Source organism: Thalia democratica, chromosome 1 (assembly GCF_965202585.1).
Source record: "Thalia democratica chromosome 1, ktThaDemo2.hap1.1, whole genome shotgun sequence".
Taxonomy (NCBI): Eukaryota; Metazoa; Chordata; class Thaliacea; order Salpida; family Salpidae; genus Thalia; species Thalia democratica.
The window spans coordinates 50,471,660-50,493,033 of record NC_139165.1 but is presented as its reverse complement, the minus strand read 5'-3'; the positions used below and the strand labels follow the sequence as shown (position 1 = coordinate 50,493,033).

Below are 21,374 nucleotides of genomic sequence, written 5' to 3'. Positions count from 1 at the left end.
CTAATTAAAAAGTTAATAGTTTTACAAAAATTTTAATTGGTTTTTAATTATTAATTATACTTGTTCAAGTAATTGCTTTGGTTTTCAATACTAAGTGTTAAATGAAAATATATTCTATTGAAATTTTTTAACTTTATTATTGTTATTTTTAATATTATTATGGTCATTATTGAAAGTTTATTGTCCTGCGATGGACCTATGCATCAAAACTTAGGCCACTTAAAATAAAGGACACATAACACAAAAGGTAATGACTATAAAGAAAATATTACTTAATAGTTCATAATGCTTAAAACGAACAAACGTTAATAAACTTATCAAAAAGTTATAGATTAACACAAACGCAAAACCTTTTTTAACACATAAAAAAATTACTAAGCATTAAACATCAATATTTATTAAAGAGGACATATTTTTCATAGAGAAAAAGTGCTTTTAATAAATTAAATCAAACTAAATTTCAAACAGAGTTTTACAAGTTAAGTCAATGGTTGATGAATAAAAATAAAACAGTTTACAAATATACATTACTGACAACAATTTTTATTCATTATGGTTTTTTTTTCACTTAAACCGAAATAGTTCAACTTTTTTTCAAGAAATTTATCGTTTGGAAGCTTATTCCATATTTCAACTGAACGATAAAAAAATTTTACCAAACATCATTATATGATGATTAGTTTATTTAATAAAAGAACATTTTTAATACTTTTTTAAGAAAATTCATATTGTGTAGACTATCTTCTTTACTATCTGTTTTAAAAAACAATTATAGTTAATTTAATTTTAATATTTTTGTTTAATGAGATAGCTTATTTTTACTGCTTAATAAAATAAAATATTTTTTCATGATTTTAAAGTTTTAAAAATCAATTGTGTGTTTACTTTTTGATTAAAAAATTTACTTTACTCTAACTTTTAGTTAAAGTTAGTGAACTTAGTTGAATTTCTGTGAAGGTTATCTAAAGCTTTAATTCTTTCGTAAACTGTCTAAATGATGATACTTTTTCAAACTTATCTCTAATTTTAATCATAAGTATATTTTGTTATTACGAACTATATTTTAAATCTTGAACTTTGTATTTGTTATTTATTAATATCTAAAGTTTAGATTATATTCAAAAAAAGGCTTATAAATATAAAAATTGCAGAATAAACTCGACAAGCATAAGTGTAGCTTTTAAGGTATGGTTAGTGTTATAAATTACGGTAAGGGGCGTGTCTAGACATTTTTCAAAGAGGGTTCACAATTTTTTTTTGTTATTAATTTGCCGCTTAAGTACGCATTTCTTAGGTATGCACTGCCAGTTAAGTAGGCAATATTTCGCCAAAAAACTGTGTGTTTAAATGCTTTTTTCTGCTTAGAAATAATAAAAAAACATATAAGTAGTATTAGAAAACTATTATATTTTTTTATTTATTATACTGTATCAAAATTGAATAAATTAGAACTAAAAGAACCAGAAAAAAGTTATGAACTTACAAATTGTATATCAAAGTTCAAATCCGTTATTTAAAACAAATATATTATATACAGTTTTTTTAATTAAAGAAAATAACGAACATTGTATTATGCTAATATAGGTAATTAAAGACCAAAACTTGCAGGAAGTCTTAGTTTATTATAATCATTGGTTTAAACTTTGAAAAAAACTTAATAAATTTGTTGTATAATATAAAACTCAAAAGAAAACCTTTAAAAGTTGTCGAAAATAAAATTGCAAGTCAGTTAAATAAAACAATTGAGAACATATTTTTTATGAGCATTATCATTAATTTTCATATTTTGTTTGGAACAGAATTAATAAAAAGCACAGCTGGAATAAAATTTTCTAAGGTAAATAAAAACTTTTGAACTTTAAACATTCTAAAAATACCAGTAAAACAGAATTTACAATCTTGATAATAAATCATTCAAAAAAGTTTCCCATAAAAAAATGCTACTTTAAAACTTTCACCAATTATAACGTCACCATTAAAATTTTATTTGAAATCTATTTCAGCTGGACAAAAACGAGCATTTTTTGTTACGGAAACTTATAATCTTTCAGTGTTACAAATTCAACATTCATTATTCAAAATTTATCTAATAACCAAACAAAGTCAATAAAAAATGTTTTTAGTGATATTCTAAAAATATTTTTTCTTTTTTCTTTTCTTTTTTTTCAGGGGGTTCACAGGAACACATAAACCAGTCAAAACACGCCCTTGCTGTATAATATTTTCTTTTAAGAACTAAAGAAATTGTATGAAGCTAATTTTTTACATTAAGTTATATGAGGTTAAACAAAGTTTTTTAAATTTCTTTTAGTTCATAATTTAATAAAGTTAAGTAATTTATATCAATAAAATTATTTTCCTGGCTGTAACTTAGAAGTTTTTTAAATGGTAATTTGAGACAATTCAGTTATTTTATTTGCTACATAAAGTTAATAAACATAAAATATATTTAAAAGAAAAAGATATATCCAAAAAGTCTTTATAAGTTTTTATGATAATAAATAAGCTTAAAACTTTTAGTTGATATTTTTTCAAAATAAATGTTATTTTCTAATTTTGGTAAGTTTAATTTTTATATAGAGTAATAGTTATCTCAATTGGTTATTGTCACAATTTTGTTTTTTCTTTACTTTGCACTAAAGTTTTCATTTGAGAGTTCGGTTGGATTTACAAACAAGATTTTTTTTAAAGTTTTATTTATATTTTTTGCACATAAATCGTCAAGAAACCAGGTACATGCTGTTAAAACGTGCAAAACTATAACAGTTTATAAAAACTTAAGATTCATCAACTAATAGCTACCTTGCTAGGAATCTATTGATAGATAATCATCTTTACTATAGAGTCTATACTATAGACTCTATAGAGTATAGTATAGTATAGACAATCGGAATTCATTTAAAAGCAACAATTTTTAAAGATTTTCTGAGTACCGAACAGAGATGCTAAATCGCAGAGCACAAAATCCCCGCAGTAGAATAAAAAAAAAAAAGCATGGCAATAGAATTAAAATTTCTTATGAAAGCAAAAGCTGTATTTTACAAGTTGAGAACATAAAAGTTTCATATATTTAATTACACCAACATATTTAAAAGCATATTGTTTTTATAAGTATTAATGCCTTAAATGTAAGTTTATGTTTTTTATTTTCATAAGGTTAATTTTATTCACTTTATTGTTAATTTAATCATAACTACCTTTTAACCTTGTAGTAGTAGGTAATGTTTGGTTAGAAAAATTAAAGAAAAGTATCTTCCACTTATTTAAATGGTTAATAAACTAAAAACATTGTAGCTTTGTAACTAATCGATGTTAAAATAATTTATTATTTGATTTTTTTTTCCAAAAATTAGATACAATAGACAAATTTTTTTTCTCTTATATCCTACTTTTATCAAATTATTTGAATTTTTAAACTTAAAAATAAAGTTTGATTATTATAATTTTTTAAGATTCATTATAAATTATTTTATTAAGACATAGATTTCACTTAAAAGTAATTTGAATATAATTTATTATTTTTGTTTACAAAGTTGAAACTACTATTTGCTTAGATTAAATCTATTTAAAATTTTTAATGTGACAAATTTATTGAGTCTTTTTTTATTATAATTAGGTAGTTTATCTAAAAAAAATATTATACTTGAAAGTTTTAGTGTACAACTCAAGGTTTTTAAAACTAGTTTTGTAAATTAAGCAGAGTTTAAACAAGGTCAGGAAAAGTCAAAAAACTCAGGAAAAGCAGAAAAAAAAGATAAATAACAAGAATAGTAAGGTTTTTTTTTTAAACAGTCAGGAAGTTTGACTAAATATTAAAAAATACCAGATTTTGTCAGTTTAAATTCACTGAATTCCTTATATTCAAAAACAAGTCTTTGAATGGTAAAAAATTAATTTAAATTCTTCAAAGTGTGATTAAAATTATTTCCAAGAATTTTACAAAATTACTTAATGCCTTCATCTGGTAAAATTAAATGAATATCCTTTATAAAACTGCAAAATGTTTCTATTAAAATTTTTTTAAACTATCCTACTAGAACAAACAGTTTTTGTAAGCAGTTTGATAATCTGTAGCATTTTTTAGTAAAACAATGATAATACATATAAGTTTGTTTATCTAGCATATGTTAGAATTGAATTGTTTTTTGTTTAAGTAAATAAATAATTTCATTCTAATTAAACACTAGGTTTAATGTTTTGGGTAATAAGTTTATGTTTATAATTTACCTCATTATAATTTTTTCAAAATTGTTTAAATTTTTAAAATAAATTATAAAAGAGGTGAACTTCATGGTTAAGTTTAATTATTTATAGTTTATTGTAGAATAGTTGTTTTTTAATATTTTTTACATAAATAAGGGTAAAATATTTACTACTAATTTTATAAATATTGATAAACTGAAATATAAAATTGAAGGCTTTATTAATTCCAAGTGTTTGAATGTGCATTATATCATTTGTTTTAATTGGTAATTTGATTTAGAAAAGTCAGGAAAATTGTAATAAAAAGTCAGGAAATTGTTTAAAGAGTGGATAATAACTATAGGGTTGCTATTTTACCTAGAAATTAAAAATTCTGTACTTTGACAATTAAGACAATTAAAACCTTAGCAAAGCTGAAATTAGATATAATTAAAAAAAACCTACATTTTTTAACAATAAACCTAAAAAACCTGAAATTCTTAACAAGTTTACATAGTTCGGTAATAAAATTTAACTTGATTCAAAAATCTATCATATAAATAAGTTTTTTTTTATCAGCAAAAAAAACTTTTTTTCATAAAACGCATTTCAATAAACTTAAGTATTTTTCAATGGCTTATGCTATCAGGGTTGCCACTTTACCTGGAAATCTGTTTTTACCTGGAAACCTGATACTTAACAACTAAGGCAAAAAAAACCTGGAATTTGAGAAATTTTTAACCAAAGACTTAGAAAAACATTCAGTTTTTAACAATTTCAGCATGTTAAGTAGTACAATTTTAACTTGACACAAAAAAACTATCATATAAATAAGATTTCAATTAAAATTTTTTAGATATAATACACATTTTAATTAACTTTATAGTACATATACCATGTTTTTTTATTATTTAACACAGTTTTTTATATTAGACATAACTTTAAACTGAAAATAAACCAAAATACATGTAATTTTAAAAGCCTTGTAGAGATTTAAAAAACCAGGAAAAATTTATAAACATGAGTGGCAACCTTGTACTATTCCAAACAGTTTATTACAATAAATTTAACTTTAAACTAAAGCTAGACTCTAAAATGTGTATTTTTGAAGATTTTTTTAAATCATGTAAAAAATTTAAATAAAAATCAGGTGGCTATTCTCAGGGTTGCCACATAGTCAGGAAAATTCAGGAAATCAGGAAAAACTAAGAAAAATGACAAAAGTCAGGAAAATTCAGGTCGAAAAATTAATTAAAAATTCTTTAAAGTCAGACTAAAATTGCAAAATTTTCCTTAAATTTTACAAAATTACTTAATTTTCAATGCCTTTTTTAGTATAATTATAGTAAAAAGTCAGAAAATTCTTGAAAAAAGTCAGGAAAACTTTAGTAAAATGTCAGGAAAAAGTCAGGAAAAGTCAGGAAAAATTTCTCAGCTTGACTTGTGGCAACCATGCTATTCTGTAGTAGTTAAGGTAAGTCTCCAATGGTTTTTTTTTCTTGGATTTACAAATAGTTATTAAGTTACACACTAAACACATTACTTTAGCAGTTACATTTTCGTAGGTAACAACCGTTGAAATTATTTTAGATGAAATTCCAGACCAAGAAGATTTACCAACTTTAGATTTTCCACCACCTAAAAAGATGAGGTACCAGAAATCTTGGGAATCTGTTTATGAGTTAAAAGGTTTTTTTATCTCTAACAATTTGTAGTATTTAAGAATACACATTTGAGTATTTCAATTTTGAATTCAACAACAATTTTTTTTTAATACTGAGCTTTTTTATTAAATATTATAAAGGAAAGTTCTCATGTTTTTATAGAATTAAATTAATTTTTGCATTGTAATTTTTGAAAAAAAAAAAAATTTTTAAATAGTTTTTAAAGTATTTTTTGTAATTTTATTTCAATAATGCACAAAAAATTTTATCATCTAAAGTCAAAAATTCCAATTCACTTTTTACCTAAAAATTAACATTTTGTTTTAATAATTTAATAGTTAACAATACTTTAGCATGACATTTTTTTTACTTTAGTACTAACCTTTGACTACTTTATTTAAATAAATATACTTAAAATACATTTTATAATAACAACACACAAATTAAACTGTTAATTTTATTATAAAATTAAAACCAAAATTTGTTAGTATAAAACAAAGTTCGCTTCATAGACAAAAATTGAATTTTTAATTTTATTATTTAAGTAAAATGGTTCATAGAGGCCATAAGGCGGTGAGATGGGCAAATTATTTATTTACAACAATTTTTTGGTTTTACACCTTACAAATTATCATGATTTTTGTTTGTTAAACAAAAAAAAAAAATTTAATTTTTGTCATAAAATACATTTATTTGAATATTAAAAACATTTTTCTGACAAATGGTTTGTGGTAATATCAAGAATTCTTTATGAAATTTTTTAGTATATTGCTTTCAAATACAAAAAGAAAATTTTTATTTACTATTTTATAAATGCTAAGAAGATTAGCTTTGACTGATTTAATTACTAGACAAATCTACTTAGTTTTTTTATTTCAAAAAAGAGTTATTTCACTGTATTGATTAAATTTATATATAAACTTTTGATAAAAGTTGTGATATAAATAACAATTTTATTATAAGCAAATTTATTATCCCATTTGTAAGCTTAGATTTATAAGATAGATTTAACTAAAGCTTTTATTAATTGAGAATAAATAAATTAAAAAAAAATTGTTATTTATTGATCTTGTAGTGAAACAAAACTTTAAAAAGCACGTTTTAAAAGTAAATACATACTTAATTAGCTCAAGTTGAACTGTGATGCTTACATCAGGCTAGCCACTTTACCTGGAAGCCTATAATTTGTCAAATTAACCCAAAAAAAAACCAGGAATGTTTGTATTTTTGAAAAAAAATCGGAAAAACTTCAAATTAAAAAAAAACCTGGAAATTTTAACATTTTAAGCATTGTCAGTAGTTAAATTTTCGATTTGACACAAAAATTTATAATATAAATAATATTTTTTTTCTTCATCTAAAAACTTTTTATCTACCAACACATTTATTGTAAAATTAAAGTATCTTTTTAATGTTGTCATACTATTTAACACAGTATCTTACTTTGAACCTAATTTTCGACCAAATAAAGATTAAAATTGTGAACTTTTAAAATTCTGTAAGAATTTTGGAATACTTTGAAAAAAATTTGAAAATACAAGGCAACACTATTACATCTATTAAACTGTTTAGTTTATTGTGAAACGTTTTTGTTAAATCATTGAAATCTCAATTGTTCACTTATTAATAAAATAAATATTAGATACACAACTTATTTATAAACATATATAAATAGTGTTTAATGTTTTATTAGTTATATCTGTTATGTCAACTATGTGTAATGCTGTTTTACTTATTAGATTGGATTGCTCCAACAAATTGTGAAACTAAAGCTTATTGCAAGTGGTGCAATGTAGAACTACAAGCAAAAAAGAGCAACTTAAAAGTTCATTCTTATTCTGACCGACATAAACGCGCATCTCCAGTCACAAATAACCACAACTCAATAAATCAGTTTAGGATGGAAAAATCTTTTAAACAGCAATTCAACAATTTCCTTAAAGAAAACGTACGCCAGACAGAAGTCCGGTTAGCATTGCAACAAGCTCTTCACGGGAACTTGCTAGCAGGCGAACACCAGATAGATGTCATGAAGGCACTTGGGACAGCTCACGAATCAGCAACGCTTAAAAGGAGGAAAGCAAAAATGATTCTGTGCAATACTCTCGCACCAATTTGCAGAAGACTAATCATAACTGATTTTATGGTGAAGCATTGTTCTTTCTATCTGGATGAGAGTACAGATACTGCTGGACAAAGTTTTCTAGGTAAGAAAATTACTTTTAAGCTTTGTTAATTTAATTAAGTTTAAATTTGTTATTTATTTACATACATTCTGTTGAATATAAAAATATTTTAATACAAAAAGCTTATTAAATTTAAATTTCAAACATGAAATAAGCTTTAAACACATTGTTCTTTGTTTTATTTTTTTAATATAGATTAATTCTTGTAACACGTTAGCTGTAAAAGAAAATATTTTGTTATGCAATGAGTTGGACATTGTTAGATTACTCAGATGTAAGTAGGTTTAATGACAGTTAAAGGAAAAAGTTTTTATTTTACAGAATTTAATAGGTTAATAAATTAAAATTTACATAAAATTAAAGTTAGAATTACTATGATTTTTTTTAATAATTATACAGTAAACTCGTTCTAGTAAACTAAGTCAGTTTCATTTCTAACATATATTAGATTTTTGTGTTGACTTTTATTTAATAGTTTAAGAAATATGTCAAAATATTGTTGATTTTATTTTTCTAATAAGGAGAATGATTTAATTATTATAATATTTATTAAACAGCAAAAATTTTAATTAATAAAGAAAATAATGAATAAATTAGCAATTTGTTGCTTTAACGAGCAGGGTTGCCACTTCACCTAGAAACCAGGAAAAACATGGAGTTAAAATTTTAGGCATAAAAATACCTGGAATTTTGTACATAAATCTTTAAAAGACGTTGAAAAACCTGATATTTTCAATAATTTTTACTTGTATAGTAATAAAATTTGGATTTGAATAGAAAATTATACCCTATTTTTCAAAGTTTTTTGTCATCATCAATTTTTTTTATTAATGAACCATTTATAAAGCAGCTTTAGTGTACCTTTTTCATGTTTTTATACTCTTTAATACAGTTTTAACATTAAACTTAACTATAAACTTTAAACAAACCTTAATATGTGTAATTTTAAAAACGTGGAAGAAATTTAGAAAACCTGGAAAAAAATTTAAAAATACCGAGTGGTTAACCGGAAGCAGTTTATGTTCAAATAATTATAACAGTTTTCCTTTTATATACAGCGGTTGTAATTACAATTAAAGCTATACTTTCTTAAACTTTTGTTCTACTACCTTCAGTTGTTTAACTAGAACAAAGTGGTAGTCCTTTAATTTCACAGATTTTATGTACTTAAAAGTTCGACTATATTTGGTATTTTTTAACTTTCTTAGATATCTAATTAAAAAAGCATGAGTAGTAGTTACCAACAGATAATTTTAAAATATTTATATTTTTTTTTATTCCAAAGTATACAGATTATAAGTTCTTTTCATTCAAAATTTTACAGTTATTAAACTTATAACAAAAAGAATTAGAAAGCTTTATGTTTGAATCACAGGTGTTAGTATTTGTTATCTAAGCAAAATAAAGAAAACTTCAGTATCTACATTTTTACACCTCGAAGACCTTGGAAGAGACAAATCAGCGTTATCTATTGCTAACGCATTCAAAAGAGTCTTAAAGATGTATAATGTTCAGTTAAAAAATGTAGTTTCAATATGTAAGTATATATGAACTGTTACTGTTTTTTTCATTTTTGTATTCTAGTTATGTATTTATTAAATATGTACTACTAACGTGTTTTTAATTTTAAATTTAGATATTAATAGTAAGTTAATTTTTGTTTATTTCAGCTATTCTCTGTGTATTCTTGCTAACTTTTATAAACTAGTTTTAATATCTTACAATGATCTATCTTTATTAATAGACTTAATTTGATTTTATTCAATTGTTTAAGAAAAGTATAAATTTAAGCACAAACTGGTCTTATAATTTAAGAAAAATATTTTTTTTTTTTTAACTTAGTAAATACATTTTTAGGTACAGACGGAGCTGCTTCCATGAAAGGAGTTAAGAATGGAGTAGGACAAATTCTGAAAAAAGATAATCCCAGGCTTATAACAATATCCTGTACAAATCATGCTTTGCAAAATGCATGTTTAAATGCAACCAAAGCTACAATACCTAATGAAGTAAGTATTAAAACTATTTTATATAAATTATTAATTCAATTGTTGAATGAGAATTTTAGTAAGCTGCATTTATTCAAGTTACGAAGTTGTTTTTTTATATTTATTTATGATATTTTATTATATTTTAATATGTTGTATTAAAAAAAACCATTGTTGTTGAATAAAAGTGTGTACACTTTTAAATTAAATAAGGTTGAGGAGCTTATTAAGAAAACGTTCAACTACTTCAAGTTATCTAACACAAGAAGAAGTGACTTTGAAAATTTAGGTGTGTGTATGACGGGTAAAATTCCGTTAAAATTTAAAGCCTTAAGCAAAACTAGATGGATATCACACTTTCCATGCATTGAAAGAATTTTATTGAATTGGGAAGTACTCAAAGCTTTTTTTAATGAAGTAGGTATTAAACTATTACTATAAACTTCAAGACGCTTTAATAATTAGAAAAATTATTAGTATAAAACTTAAAACAATCCTGTTTTAATTTATTTAGCATTTTTACAATTATATTTTTACAAATATCTATAAATTTAAATTTCAATCTGCCCTGAAACTTAGTAATCATATGTTTACTAAGGTAACATTTTATTAAATCAAATATATAATCAGAAGATATATAATAAATGTTTAAAAGCACAAATTAATTAACATAGATTTAATAAGAATATATATCTTTTTAAACAAAACTTTCTTTGTTAATGAGCCTTGTTTTATAAGTATTAGTGTTTATTAACTATAATGATGTTTGTTATCGAAATTTTTATTCTTACCTATAACATTTGTTTCTATATTAGCCAGAAAGAAGAAGAAACGATTTACATGCTGAAAGTATTCGAAAAATGCTAAATAGCAATAGATTGAATTTTGTTTTTAAATTTATGGGCAAAATTTTAGAGAAAGTTAGTTTCTAAGACCTATTATCTGCTTAATAATGAATTAACACCCTAAGCACTATAACATAACTAATTTCAATCATTCTAATTTGATTTTAAATGTTTATTTTTAATTACTTATTTTGTAGTCATGCCAAGTTTAGCTGTAAGTATTAAATGTAAAGCAAGACTAAATTTTTACAGTGTAATAATTAATTATTTTTATTCATCAGGTAAATTCTGTTAATATTCTTCTACAAAAAAGTAAAGTAGAACCTTTTAAGTTTGGATTAGCAATAACAAAACTTATACAGCATCTAAAAGACCTCATTTACCAACCAAATTCAAGTAAGCTTAATTTAGATCACAAGGCAACTAAGAATAATTTTTAATTTTAGGCTATTAATAATAAAGTTTCGTTTGATTTTATATCTACAACATTTTGGCGTAAATAAACATTATTTTTTAATTAGTAACGCAAACAAACGTACAATAACGTTCTTATAACAAAACATTACTAACATTTTGTTAAAGATTTAGTAGATTCAAATTTAGATTGGATTTTATACAGAGTAAACGATATAAGTAATTATTATCAATATTTTATTTTTTTATTAAATTAATTGTTAAATTATTATTTTACTATATAAACTAAGTTGTAGTTACTAAAATTTACATTTTTTTTGTAGCTAACCTTTTGGAAGAACCTATCTTTCATGTAGAAGTAAACGAAGTTTATGCAAATTTATCCATTAGTAAGAAGGCAGAGGTTAAACTAATTAAAATTCACGTTGTTTAGTCAATTGGGTTTATTAACAACTAAACTTAATTGATTTTTTTTAAATAGGATTTGTTTAATGAGAATAATTTCTGAAATTGTTTTAACTTTACTTGAAAAAATTTTAAGTCAAAATACAAGTTATTATAATAACTGTGTTTATTTTTTACATAATCGTTTTTTTTTCAGTAAATTCTCATACTTTACTTAAGTAATTTACTTAATGTTGTGTATTACACGTGAAAAAATTTCTGTTAATGACACGCTACGGTTCTAATCTGTAACTAATTTTCCTATAATTCCAACATTTTTATAATTAATTGTTTTAATACAGGTAAAAAATATTTTTCAAAGTTTTGTTGTAGTGTTTATAATTGAATTGGAAAAAAGAATGCTGCAAAATCTTGAATTTATGGCACAGTATGAAGTTGTAAACGATGTTAGTTGGTATTAAGTATATCTTCAAAAAATAAAATAACTTATTTAAATATCATTAAAACTTATAATTTTTTAAAGGCCTTAAATAGACGGATGCCGGATATTGAGAAGTTTTTAGAACATCCAAAAATTAAAAAATTGTTTGAAGGAAACCACAGAGATACTATCTCACTTCAATACAAAAGTTTGCATGGACGTCATCAAACAAGTATCGGTTAGCTAAAGGAAAACAACAATAGTAACCTACTACTTAAATATAAATTAAAATTTTCAGTGTTAATGTTAAACAAGTTTTGTAATTTAGTAAACATTGTAAATCTACCGAAAACTAAGTTCTGATAAAATAAAAACATGATTTATTATTGTAAGAGTACACTTACAATTGATTATGTACATAAAAAGTTATCAGTTTATTTTTAACAGATAAATCAACAAACGTTAACTTTTGGAGCAGTGTTCGCGTTGAATACCAAGAACTTAAGGAGTTAATGATGAAACTACAAACGATACCTTTTAGTAACGCGCAAATCGAGCGAGACTTTTCCTTGATGAATATCTCGAAAAACAATAGACAAACTAATATGGGCCATATTTTGTTAAACTCCTTAATGATATTTAGGTAAGTAAAAATTTAATGTATTTGGATTTATGTCTTTTTATTTTAAACTATTTATTTCATAGAGATGAAATTTTAATGTATAATTTAAACTGTAAAGTTTTTAATCATTATTTAGATTATTTAATTTTAGTTAAAGTTGGGTATGCAACTCGATGACCGAGAGGTCTTTTTGTGTACCCGGATCCTTGAAACAAGAAATTTTTGAATTTTGTTTTGTTATTATTCAACAAACCTTATCATTTTGATTTTTACTTTTAAAAAACATATTTTATTATAGGAGACATAAAGGCCCTATTAATAACTTGTTTTTTTTAATGTTATCCAATTAAATTAATATTTTGTATTACAACGATTTGTTTTATATAATTTTTTTTCTTTTATTTTAAATATAAGGGAAGAATAAATGCATAATAAGAATTGAAACATTTTTTTGCTAAATTTATCGGTATATTATCAGTAAAATTCAATAATATATATCACTAGTAAAAGTTACTAGAACTTTTTTAACAAATTTTAGTTTAGGTAGGTTTTTAAATTTTTTATTCTAATTAAAACTATTTGTACAAGGTTAAAAAGCTTGGCGTTTGCTTATTATTTAAATATTATATAGGTTGTTGTCTTTTTAGATAAAGTAAAGTATAGTGTTAATCTGTTTGTTGAATATTTTTATCATAAATATAATATTGGTAAAGTACAAAATTATAACTCAATGTATGGTTTATAAATTACTCTTTTTCATTCAAAGGTTCAATTCAAACATTAGTAATATAAAATTCCTACAATTACTTTTAACATTCTTAAGCCAATTATTACCCAAAATTATAATAAAATCTATTTTTCTCAGATCAACCTGCAAAAGAATGGAGTTATGCTGTGACAAATTTCTACTTTCAGATACATTAATAGAAGAAGTTGGTAAGTCTAGTTTGTACAAACCAAGAAGCCAAGATGTCAATGAAATCTTGACAAACGAAGAGTACAGCAAATTTAAACCTTCAAATTTGACAATGTTTGCAGCAAACAATGTAATATAAAATTTCAACAAAATTTTTGCGTGTTAAAAAGCAGTTAATTTTTTTCAAAAAAAAAAAATGCTTTTCATTTAAAGTCAATTCACTATTTTAAAAACACTTTTACTTGAGTGACTGTTAAAGCATTCTACTGTTTAAATTTGTTGTGACTGTATTTTATTCAAAAATTTCAAATTTGTTTATTTACAAAGTTTTGTACATTAATTGCTAAAATTTCTTAGACTAATTGTACTTTTTTACATTTTTTGTAGTAACAATAATAAGTTCAATAATAATCCAACCGTTAATCGCGCTAATTTTTTATCATATGAGTATTATGCTAAATTTCTTTTGCCTAACAAACTTTAAAATTTCTCATTTTCTTAGTTTTTATTAAGTAATTTTTAATACTTAAAATTGTTATTTTAAATTTCCGTATTAACTTTTGTATTTTTTAAAATTTTTATTTAAAATTTTAGGTTTTTAAACAAAACATTTTTACTTCAATTCAGCTTTTTTTTTAAACAATTTTCTTTATTTACCAATATAGATTTTTTTTAAATTGCCATAACTGCTAGTTATTGCAATACAAATTAGTTTAAGTCATAGTGCTGTAAACTGCCCTTATGTTATGCACTTGTTCTTTTATTAATAAACATATAAAATTAATCCAAGCTCTTTATATATATATCAAAAAAGTATGTAGAGTATATAGCTTGTATTAGTATAATATTTTGTAGTGTCGAAGGTTTGTATAATTTTTTTAATTACAATATATCCTAGTTTTTATTTTTTCACAAACTTTGAAACTTGAATTAAATGAATAAACCTAGAAGTACATAAGCAACTTACAAAAATAAATTACTTTTTAGTTAACTATACTTACAAATTAAACATTGAAAATGGTTTAAAACTTAAAGATAAATGAAATAAGTAATACTAGTAACCTTTTAGATTTTTTTTCTCTTAAATAAAGTTTTGTTTTATGAAACAAATTAAAGTAGTTTAACATGAATTCCTTTAAATGTACAATTTCAGTCTTTGCTTTATATCATAGTCATTATTATCTAATAAAATATCTTTTCACTAAGTTAACATTTTTAGCTGCGAATATTCTTACTGCAAAAGCTTTAGTATAATTAGATTGTTATAAAACTTATAGCAGAAAATATTTTTAATTTAGTTTAAAAAAGTAAATTAAGCTTAAATCTTTAACAAACCAGTTAAACTGACCTTATTTTTTTTCATTTAATAAAAATTTAAGGTATATAAACAAATAAATTTTTGATAAAAATTTTCATAAGAAAAAAAATTGTTAAAATAAGTAAGTAAATTAAACACTTATGTAGTTTTTCACTTTAATAAAATTTTTGCAGGAACAAAAAAAAATTTTGACTTTTAAAATATAAGACAAGACGTGAAAGTTAGTTAAAACTTAAAAAATTAACATGCATTATTAAAGTTTTAAAATTAAGTGAATTACTCAAGCGTACGATTTTTGCATATAAATTTCTTTTTTCTTCTAGCTCTCTCACTTTTGCGCTAAAACTTTGCGTCTATTTGTAAAGTTCTTAAATGAAGAGAATAACTCGAGCGCGCTCCAGCGTACCACTCACTTTTCACTTTAGTTTCTTTTATTTCTCCAAATTTCTCTCAATTTACTATAGAGCTTTAAAGCGCGTGTTTACAATTAAAACAGCTGTATTTAACTGCCATCTTGATTATACCATGTCTGGTACCGAATGGAGTGATAGTTGTATTAAAATGAGGGTCAAAAACTTATACTTTAAGAATGTAGCAAAAAAAAAAGTTAGTCAGTATTTATAAACAAACTAAGTGTTTAATAAAAATTTAAAATAAAATAAGTTTGTTTTTATGCTAATCAACAACATTAAACAACTAGTGTTTAAATATAATTTAAATAATTAAACAAGTAATAAGTCGTAGATATATAAGTATTTAATCTTTTGAAACTTTAAAACATTCAACAATAAACTTTAAGTACGTTCTAAATAATCCGTCCCTAAGGTTTTTAAATTTATATACTTAACTTACTATAAATTTACCAATGCTAAAGTTAAACAAGTTTTTTGTCAAAGCAAGTTTAACAAACTAATGTTTTGTTTAAATAGAAAAAAAATTAACGATAATTGTCAGTCAGCAGTTCGTTTTTACATTTATCAAAACAATTCCGCAAAATAATTAATCATTAAAATTTTATGAAAAAGAAAAAAACTGAACTAACAACTTACAGTACAGATTCATAATAATCTTTAGATATCTGCTTTAAAGCATAAAGGTAATTTTTGTCTTCTAATTTTTGTAGGTGCTTTCCCATAGTTGCGGGAAATACTGATTTCAAGAATTATGTACAAGCATAAAGTTAATTTTATAGGCAAATTTATTAATTTTTCAAAAAACATAAAACTTTAATGTCAATTATTTTCCTTATCTTAAAAGCTATCTAAAAATTTTTATTTTATTTTAAAGAAAGCACCTTTGCCTTTAATTTAAAAAAAAAATTATTTAATTTTGGGTTGGAATTATTTCATGGGGTCCCTCCAAAAAAAAAGTTTTTTTTTTGTTTTTTTCATCAAATGGTATTAGAACCAAAAATAAATATTTTTTTTAATTTTTTTTTTTGATTTCCCTTAGTTTGCATGTTATTAAAACTCTTAAATAGTTATTTTATAAATAATGTTAATATCTTTTACGATTTGGCCCAAAATCAAAATGTAGTATATTACACTATCATTTGCCTTGGCCATTTCCTAGATAAAAAATTGATGAAAGGAAAAAAAAAGTTAATAAGAAGGTGAATTACATCAAATTAAATTAAAATAAAATAATTTAATTAAATTTGTTGTATATTCACCTTCTTATTAACTTTTTTTTCCTTTTATCAATTTTTTATCTAGGAAATGGCCAAGGCAAATGATAGTGTAATATACTACATTTTGATTTTGGGCCAAATCGTAAAAGATATTAACATTATTTATAAAATAACTATTTAAGAGTTTTAATAACATGCAAACTAAGGGAAATCAAAAAAAAAAATTAAAAAAAATATTTATTTTTGGTTCTAATACCATTTGATGAAAAAAAACAAAAAAAAACCTTTATTTTTGGAGGGACCCCATGAAATAATTCCAACCCAAAATTAAATATTTTTTTTTAAAATTAAAGGCAAAGGTGCGTTCTTTAAAATATAAAAAAAATTTTTTAGATAGCTTTTAAGATAAGGAAAATAATTGACATTAAAGTTTTATGTTTTTTGAAAAATTAATAAATTTGCCTATAAAATTAACTTTATGCTCGTGAATTATGTAGGGAGTAAAATTCAGGTAGCTTCAAATATCTGCAAATAGTTTGCATATTTGCTTAGTTTCCATAAATTTTTTAACATTTTTTAATTTAGTTTTAAGGCCATGGGGGGGGGGTCCAACTTTTTTTTCAAATTAACTTAGGCTTTTATATGAAAGCTTTAAATACAAACTACAAGCCTGTTTTTATAGAATTCAAAAATATCATTTAATTTTTGAGATATTGTAATTTGAATACAAAGTTTCCAATACAAACGTATGGACTTTTGGGGTCAATTTCCTTGGAAATTTAAAAATTCACTAAAAATCTATCTCCTTCATTTTTAAAGCAATCTTCTTCAAATTTTTAGGAAATGTTCCTTATACTAAAAGAAAAAAATGTTACTAAAGAATTTTAATAATGTAAAAAAAAAAAATATTATATCACAAAAGTTATAATAAAAAGTGTTTTTTTTTTCAAAAAAAAAAAAATTACAAAACATTTTTTAAATTCCAAAATAACTTTTTTTTGTTATTGTATAAAGATTAGACTGTGAAAGTTTGAAGAAGATTGCTTGAAAATGTAGGAGGAGATAGATTTTAAATAAAATAGTCTTTTTTTGCTGTTTTAGTTTTCCCTTTACATTAGGAACCTATTATGTGACTTTGACTAGTCATATCTCAAAAACTAATTTGAATTTTTTAAAACGATTAAAAAGCATCTTCAAGCTTAGAAAAACTCTGTAAGATCAACTTGTAAAAAACATGGTTTACCCTACCCCCCCTATGGCCTTAATTTTGATTATTTTTCTCTAAAACTTTTTTTTTGATTTATTTGTTATATGGCTTGGTAAGGTGGATTAGGTCAAAGGGTAAAGATTAAAAAATCATAAAAGTGTATTTTGAAAATGTGCAAACTCAGTAAATAAGTAAGTTTATTGCAGGTCTTTAAAGCTACCCTTAAAAAACTATGAAAAAATAGAAAGAAAGTTTAAATCCTAAGGATCACAATTATCTTCAGGGTTGGTACTGAGAAAGACCTTTAAGACCCTTTGGTCACTCAGCTACACTCAATTTGCTTGTAAACACTATTTTGAACTGTTTTAATTTTTATAGTAATGAAAATATTATTTTTTTACAAATAAAGTGTGACCTCATTGTGAATCAGTCCTAATAATAGCATTAAAAACTTAATATTAAACAATGCAAGATCAAAACCCAGTGATTGACACATTATCAAAAAAAGTAGTTAAATAACACGTTACTCAAGTTAGACACACATTCAAATGCAAGTTCTATATTTGACTTCCCCTCCATTACTCACTTTAATCTTTAAAAATCCTTTTAATATTTCGTACATACAATTTAGAACATCTTTTCTTTAAGAAGTAGAACATATCGAGAATAAGTGACGACTATTGACCTCATAATCGACTGTATAAACTAAATACTCGTAAAAACACCGAATTATCGGAAAGACCCTCCCATTACTCCGTTTAATCCTTAAATATCCTTTTAATGGAAGGGTCTTTCCGGTAATTCGGTGTTTTTACGAGTATTTGCAGGGTTGCCACACACTCAGGGAACTCAGGGAACTCAGGGAATCTCAGGGAATTTTCAAACTGTAGAAAATCTCAGGGAATCTCAGGGAAACTCAGGGAATTTTGGCATTTTTCTTTTAACTCAGGGAAACTCAGGGAAGTTTTGATTTTTTCTCTAAATTTCAGGGAAGTTTTTGAAAATCTCAGGGAAATTTTTTTCTAGATCTAGAATGAGGTTTAGTTAATCCAGTTTCAATATTTTGTTCAAAAGTAGTAATTTTTATTATTCAAGTGGTTATTTAGAATTTTTTTAGCCTTGCGGCTAGTTCTTTAATATTCTTAGTATTAGTTGTCTTCTTAGTATTCATTGTCTTAGTATTAACATTGTTGTATTAACACTCAATATCCCAAGCAAGTATAAAGATTTAACAAGAGTCCTTGAGGCTGTTTTTGTGCTTCACAATGGCCAGGCAAGTGTTGAACGGGGCTTTAGCTTAAATAAGGAAGTAATATCAACTAATATGGGAGAGATGACAATAAGGTCCTGAAGAATGATCAAAGATCATCTATATGCAAACAGTCTAGAACCAAGCACAGTTGAACTAAGTTCTGAATTGTTAAAATTTGTAAAATCTTCTAGGGCCCAATATTTGGCATATCTTGAGCAACAGCGCTTTGCTTAAAATGTTCCAAATAAAGGTGATGCTTTGAGCAAGTTAGGAGAACAAAAAAGTAAACTTACAAAGCAACTCAAATGTTTGAATGAAGACTATGACAAATATACTGCAGATGCCAACAAACAGTCTGATTTAGAAGCAATGAAAGAATTATTAGCAAGAGGAATAGCTGCTAAGGAAAACTCAAATAAACTTGATAATAAAATTAAAACTATTGATTCAGAAATTGCATACTTAAAAAAACAGTATTAAGATTTTTTTATTAGGTAATATGAAATTGTTTTAAAATCAAAATTATGTTTTCAGTTATTTAAAATAGATCGTGTATGAACATCTAAAAGACATAAAAAAAGTTTAATTTTAGATTATTTAATCAGTTGTTAGGTATTTAAGTTGTACTTTGATATGAGATATTTCTTTAGCTATTTCTTTAAAATTTCTTTTTGCAGTTTTTTTTACAATAATGTTTAGCTGTTAAGTTTATTTACTGCATTCAGAACAGTTGCTAGGAAAGACATACAAGTCATAACGAAGTTATTATGTATGCATTTAAGTGAGTTCTTCATGTGAAATTATTATTATAGTATAATCAAATTTTGTCAATTAAAATGTCAAACAAATTAAACTTTATTCTTTTATGTAGAAAGTTAACTAACAAGTTTACACAAAGTTGTGCAAAAATTTAGTTTTTAATTTTTAATTGGTTTAAACCTTTAAAGATTGAGTTTTTGAAAACAGTTTTTTTCATAAATTTAATGCAGAAGCATACACATACAACCTTCCTTTTATTATTAAAGAAGAAAAATGAGAATGAGGTATTAATAATTTGTGTTAGAAGAGAAATTTTTTTTTTTTAAGATTTGAAAAATACTCAGGGAAACTCAGGGAAATTTAAGGATACTCAGGGAAATTTTTGGTCACTCAGGGAAGATTTTTTGGCTCAAAGAGTGGCAACCCTGTATTTGGTTTATACAGTCAATTATGACGTCATTAATTGTCATTTTTTCTTGATATGTTCTACTTCTTAAAAAAGAGATGTTCTAAATTGTATGTACAAAATATTAAAAGGATACTAATGGAGTAAACGGAGTAATGGGAGGGTCTTTCCGATAATTTGGTGTTTTTACAAGTATTTGGTTTATACAGTCGATTATGACGTCAATAGTCGTCACTTATTCTCGATATGTTCTACTTCTTAAACAAGAGATGTTTTGAACTGTATGTACGAAATATTAAAAGGATATTTAAAGATTTAAGTGAGTAATGGAGGGGTAAGTCGAATATAGAGCTTGTATTCGAATGTGTGTCCAACTTGAGTAACGTTTAAATAACTAACTTAGACTTTGAAAATGGTATGCAGTCACTGCTGCTAATATTTACCATGAAAATCATAGTCGACCATAAGCACTGTCACCTCCCTCAAATTTTAGTTTTAAAAAAAATTTACATTTAAATTTTTCTTGCTCTTTCTACAAGAGCAAATACAAAAAGAACATCAAACAACTTAACAGTATACAAAAAGATAGATCTTTTTTTTGTTAATTTCTGAACCTTCTTAGACATTGACCATGAACATTATGCCTAAGTTCATATTTTCTTTCCTTGCTTAAGGCTTGAACTTTTACAAGCTTCCCAATGAATTCAGCACCATTAATAGTGAAAGAGATGGCTGAAAGATGCTTTTCTATTTAGCTTACACTAGCAAATTATACAAAACTAAAATTTTTAGGCTTGTAAATTTTATTCAAACATAACTATGCTGTCTTAAAATATTTCTTATTTCTGGATGTAATTGAAAAACTCAGAACTCTTAATCTCTTAAAATTCCTTTAGATTAGAGTAAATATAAAATAAATGTTATTCAAGTTTATCAAAAGTTATCTATAATGATTTTTTTAAAGTGTACACTTCTATTTAATTGATATTAAATTGGTAATTTTTTTTTGAAATTTTATCACTCATTGCTTTGTAGTTTGTGTGATAAGAACCATTGAACAGAGTATTAAAATACTATATAAGTTTACAGTATTGTGTTTAGCTAAAAGAAAAATCTTGCCCAAATTTTAAATATGAAAAAATTAAAGGTTTTATTTAAT

At 24.0% G+C, this 21,374-nt stretch overlaps 1 protein-coding gene across 1 annotated transcript; it reads left to right on the top strand.

Annotated features, from left to right (window-relative positions):
• Positions 1–5,575: 5,575 nt before the first annotated feature.
• On the top strand, positions 5,576–13,799 carry LOC145834089 (uncharacterized). The gene is made up of 12 exons (XM_082941435.1): positions 5,576–5,656; positions 5,748–5,871; positions 7,586–8,053; positions 9,890–10,041; positions 10,234–10,437; positions 10,836–10,940; positions 11,147–11,261; positions 11,603–11,682; positions 12,026–12,130; positions 12,208–12,343; positions 12,553–12,748; positions 13,593–13,799. Exons 1-12 carry the CDS (start codon positions 5,576–5,578, stop codon positions 13,780–13,782), a joined length of 1,956 nt encoding a protein of 651 aa, XP_082797561.1. The 3' UTR covers positions 13,783–13,799.
• The last annotated feature ends 7,575 nt before the right edge of the window (positions 13,800–21,374 follow it).

What these genes read in the sequence shown, in the direction of transcription:
- LOC145834089 (XM_082941435.1), top strand. Translation starts at nt 5,576, where the DNA reads ATGTCAGGAAAAAGTCAGGAAAAGTCAGGAAAAATTTCTCAGCTTGAC. An exon ending in TGGGCAAAATTTTAGAGAAA is followed by an intron (nt 10,941 to 11,146) that starts GTTAGTTTCTAA and finishes TTTATTCATCAG; the next exon opens with GTAAATTCTGTTAATATTCT. An exon ending in AGTATGAAGTTGTAAACGAT is followed by an intron (nt 12,131 to 12,207) that starts GTTAGTTGGTAT and finishes AATTTTTTAAAG; the next exon opens with GCCTTAAATAGACGGATGCC.